The sequence below is a fragment of the Myxine glutinosa genome, chromosome 7, assembly GCF_964187855.1.
Source record: "Myxine glutinosa chromosome 7, kmMyxGlut1.1, whole genome shotgun sequence".
NCBI classification, from domain to species: Eukaryota; Metazoa; Chordata; class Myxini; order Myxiniformes; family Myxinidae; genus Myxine; species Myxine glutinosa.
In genome coordinates, this window is record NC_136267.1 from 174,576,470 (window position 1) to 174,581,196 (window position 4,727).

General features: G+C 43.5%; 1 protein-coding gene across 1 annotated transcript in view; it reads left to right on the plus strand.

Moving 5' to 3' along the window:
• The first annotated feature begins 729 nt into the window (after window positions 1-729).
• LOC137431849 (electroneutral sodium bicarbonate exchanger 1) overlaps window positions 730-4,727 on the plus strand; it is a 211,964-nt gene continuing 207,966 nt past the window's right edge. The window contains exon 1 of the mRNA XM_078782766.1: window positions 730-817. Within this exon, the coding sequence (XP_078638892.1) occupies window positions 767-817 (51 nt within the window). The 5' untranslated portion in view covers window positions 730-766. The remainder of the gene's footprint in view (window positions 818-4,727) is intronic.

The following is a 4,727-nucleotide window of genomic DNA, read 5'->3' on the forward strand; positions in this document are numbered from 1 at the left end:
ATGTTGTGTTTGTGTCCTTCCCCCTCTTCCCCCTCTCTTTTGTGTCCTTCCCCCTCTCTCCCCATCTTGTCTGCCGCTCCCCTTGTTTTTTGTGTTTTGTGTGTCGGTTTGTCTTTTTGTGTGATTAATGTTAGCTCTTTCACGAGCCTCGATCTTGTATACAAAAAAAAAAAAAAAAAAAAAAAAAAAAAATGAAGATCAAATAGCTGTATGTTGAAATATGTTGAAAAAGTCAAAACTTTACATGGGGTGTACTTACCTTTTCACGTGACTATATATATATATATATGTGTGTGTGTGTGTGTTTCCAAGCACACACGTATTTCGAAAAGAACAACCCGAAAGGAAAGTTTGCTGTGTAATGTGTAAGTGTGTAGGTAAGTATGGTGAGGTTTGGAGGGAAAGGATATTCGGTGATTGATTGCATCGTTGTGGTTAAACGGAGGGAGGAAATGTGCGTAACACGTGTTTCCCAATGAATAATATAATAATTATTTACCAACACTCAATCATGGAGACTGTGCTCTTTACTCCCGGGAACGAAGGATGTATTTATGCACACGGGAGCGAGATGGTGGCGGTCATTTGAATATCCAACTTACCTGTGGTGCTGTGTGTAGATATTGTTAAATGAGAATTTGTTGAACGAAGCAAAACGAAGACGTCGGTGCGAAGCTATGGGAACGCGCAGTGACGTGCGGCAGGTGACGTCATTGCGGAGGAGAAAGTGCGAGCTTCATTCGGGGAGTGAAGAGCGCCAGGTGCGATGTGGTCGGACTCCGGAACCGACACGCTGCTCCAGGTGTCCACCGACTCGGTAAGCGCTTCGAATTCACATTCGACTATTGATTTGCGAATATGACGAGGTCGCGCTTAACGGCGCCGCCACGTTTGTCGCTGCTCTTCCGCGCTCGTCCGATCCCCGCTCACATCAACATCGCGACTGGTGGTGCCGAGGGGTCGCGTTTTCCCGCCACCACGCGGCTGCGCGTACCTGGTGCGACGTGAGCCGCGTACCTGGTGCGGACGAGCACGTATCATGCGGCAGGACCGCGTTCCCCGGGCCACATCACTCGTGTGACCTTGGAGACGCCTCGGGGGATTCCTCCAATCCGGCGCCGGAGATGTCATCACAATATTTAATACTTAAACTGTAATTAAAAAACGACCCACAATGTCAGACAAATTGTTCATGTAAATCACTGTCAGCCCTCGTCAATGTCCCAACAATGCCCGGATACTTGTGTTCGACCATCTAACCCGAAGTGTAGCGTTGTTGTTTTTGTTGTTGTGTATGAATTTCGTGAGTTTCTATTAAACAGACACGGCCGCGTTGCAGTATTCAAGCTTTGTTTAGTTTACAGTGTGTGTGTGTGTGTGTGTGTGTGTGTGTGTGTGTGTGTGTGTGTGTGTGTGTGTGTGTGTGTGTGTGTGTGTGTGTGTGTGTGTGTGTGTGTGTGTGTGTGTGTGTGCGCGTGTGTGTGTGTGTGTGTGCGTGTGTGTGTGTGTGTGTATGTGTGTGTGTGTGTGTGTGTGTGTGTGTGTGTGTGTCTGTGTGTATATGCGTGTGTGTGTGTGTGTGTATGTGTGTTTGTGTGTGTGTGTTTGTATGCGTGTATGTGTGTGTTTGTGTGTGTGTATGTGTGTGTGTGTGTGTGCGCACATGTGCAGTATTATGCAAAAGTTTTGGATTATTGCAGTTCACCTTTTAGGGTAAATGTATCAAATTATTCGTTTATTTGTGTGTCCGCCCTTTTCCCTTTGCCTCATGAGTGCAATCACTCTTGTACCCGTGCTTCCTGTATACTACTGAAGCACTTTTGCAGGAATATTCTGCCAAATGTCCTTGTTGTACCTTCCGCAGTTCTTTAAGGTTTGTTGGTTCCTCTTGTTCTTGTTTCTGGGTAATCCCATATGGCCTCGATGGGACTTGTGCCCGGATTTTGGGGTGGCCATTCTAACACTTGGAGCACACTAGCTGTAACCGTGTTCTCCAAATTCCGACATCATTATCCTGTTGGAAAATGAATCACTTCCGATGAAACGATTTCCATAAGGAACTACATGGTGATGCAGTATCTGCTTGCCCTACTCTTTTGTTAGTGCCCCATTGATTTTAACAACTTTTCCTGCACTAAAAGCTGAGATACAAACCCAAACAGTCACAGAGCCTCTCCCTTGTAAGTAGGCTCAAAACGTTGCACGTCGTGACGTTCTCCACGTCTAGTTCGGCGTACGAACTGGTGTCTCTTCGATCCAAAAAGTTAAAACTTTGATTCATCAGACCAGAGTTCCCAATTCCATTGTTCAGTCACCAAATCTTGATGTTCCTTGCAAATTCCAGTCTTTTCGCATTATTTTGAGGTCTCGGCAGAGTTTCTTTGCTGTAACTCTGCCGTGGGGATCTGCTGCAATCGGTCTTCTGTGCACAGTGCTGGACATGATGTTGATGTTCAGGCCTGCTCGCATTTTATGTGTCCTGTGATTTTCTTGTTTCGCGTGACCTGAGGATCTTCAAGTTCCTGTCTTCCCTTGGGGAGGTTCTTCTTCTCGTATGGTTTGGATCTTCATACCCTGTTCTGTTGAAAGTTGCTTCCTTGGCACCTTTCTGAACTGTTTGGCCGTTTGTGAACAAAATATCTCAAAGTTGTGGATGGATTCGGACGAAATTTTGCAGAGAGGTAGTGTATGTGACAAGGACGAAATTATTAGATTTTGGTGAAGATCCGGATCCGGCTAGTATAATTTTTTAGACTTTCAAGCAAGGGAACAGGCTGATGAAAAAATAATTTAATATATTCACCAATGTGCAACTTTTCTTGTGGTTTCTTGTAACTCTCATTAATGTAACTGGTGTTGATTACTTCAATAATTACCTCCGATTCGAGGTTAAGTTTTCACCCCCGTCTGCCTGTCTGTTTGTCTGTTTGGCCGTTTGTGAACAAAATATCTCAAAAAGTTGTGGACGGATTCGGACGGAATTTTGCAGAGAGGTAGTGTATGTGACGAGGACGAAATTATTAGATTTTGGTGAAGATCCGGATTCGGATCCGGCTAGTAGAATTTTTAAGTGATTCTTCACCATTGGGAGATTGGGCCAAAAACGATATACAGTCGTGGCCAGAAATATTGGTACCCTTGCACTTTTTTCAAATAATGCACCATTTCTTCCAGAAAATTGTTGAAATTAAAAAAATATTTTGGTATCCACATCTATGTATTTCTTTGGCTTGCAGTGGAACAAAACAAAAAAAGCTGAAAAAATGATTAAATCTTAGCTTATTCCACACAGAAATCCTAAAATGGCCCGGACAATATTATTGGCACCTTTTAGAAGTTGTTAAAAATAATTAGATTTCAAGCAGGTGATTCTCATTTACTTTGGAATTGAACTCACCTATGGTGAGTCGCAGGTGCCTGCAACATCAAAAATTACTCATTCAACCAGTTTGAATGGAGAAAAGGAGTCATTCTGCTGTTTTGTGTCACTGTGTGTACCGCAATGAGCATGGAGAAAAGAAAGAAAACCAGAGAATTATCTGAGGAGGTCAGACACAAGATTGTATTCAAGCATGGACAATCTCAAGGCTACATGTACATCTCCAGACACCATTATGTTCCTGTGTTCACCGTACGCAATGTTATCAGGAAGTTTAAGGCCCATGGCACGATAGCCAACCTCCCTGGACGTGGCCACAAGAGAAAACTTAATCAAAGATTGCAGCTAAGGATTGTTTGAATGGTGGAGAAAGCACCTCGATCAACTGCGAAACAGATTCAAGCTGACCTTCAGACACAAGGTACGACAGTTTCAACATGAACCATCCGTCACCAACTCAATGAAAGGGGGTTATATGTTAGGAGACCCAGGAGGACCCCACTGCTGAGAAAACCCGACTGGAGTTTTCCAAAACACACCTGAACAAGCCCAAATCCTTCTGGGAGAATGTCCTGTGGACAGATGAGATCAAATTAGAGATTTTTGGTTAAGCACATAATCTCTATGTTTACAGAAAACAAAATGAAGCCTTCAAAGAAAAGAACACCTTCTCTACATTCAAACATGGAGGAGGTTCAGTGATGCTTTGGGGTTGCTGTGCTGCCTTTGGCACTGGGTACCTTGAATGTGTGAATGGCATCATGAAATCAGGAGATTACCAAGGCATTTTGGAGCGCAATGTTCAACCCGGTATCAGAGAGCTGGGTTCACGTCGAAGGTCATGGGTCTTGCAGCAGGAAAATTACCCCAAACACACTTCAAAAAGTATCCAGGAATGGTTCAAGACAAAACGCTGGACTGTTCCGAAGTGGCCAGAAATGAGTCCAGATCTAAATCCCATTGAACACCTGTGGGGAGATCAGAAAACGGCAGTTGGGAGAAGGCAACCTTCAAATCTGGGAGAACTGGAGCAGTTTGCACAGGAAGAGTGGACCCAACTGCTGTGCTACCAACTGCCGTGCCGTGTTATTTTGGCCAAAGGCTGTGCTACCAAATATTAAGTCTGGGGTGTCAATAATTTTGTCAATGCCATTTTTCTTTACTTTCTGATTTATAAGGATGTATTAAGTTCTGAATCAAAAACAAATGTTTTGTAATATTAACTGTGAAATTAAGAATTGTGGAGACCAAATACTTTTGTCAATTTCAACCTATTTTTAGAGAAAATTTTGGGTTATTTGAAAAAGTGCAAGGATGCCAATATTTTTGGCCACGACTGTATAGCAGT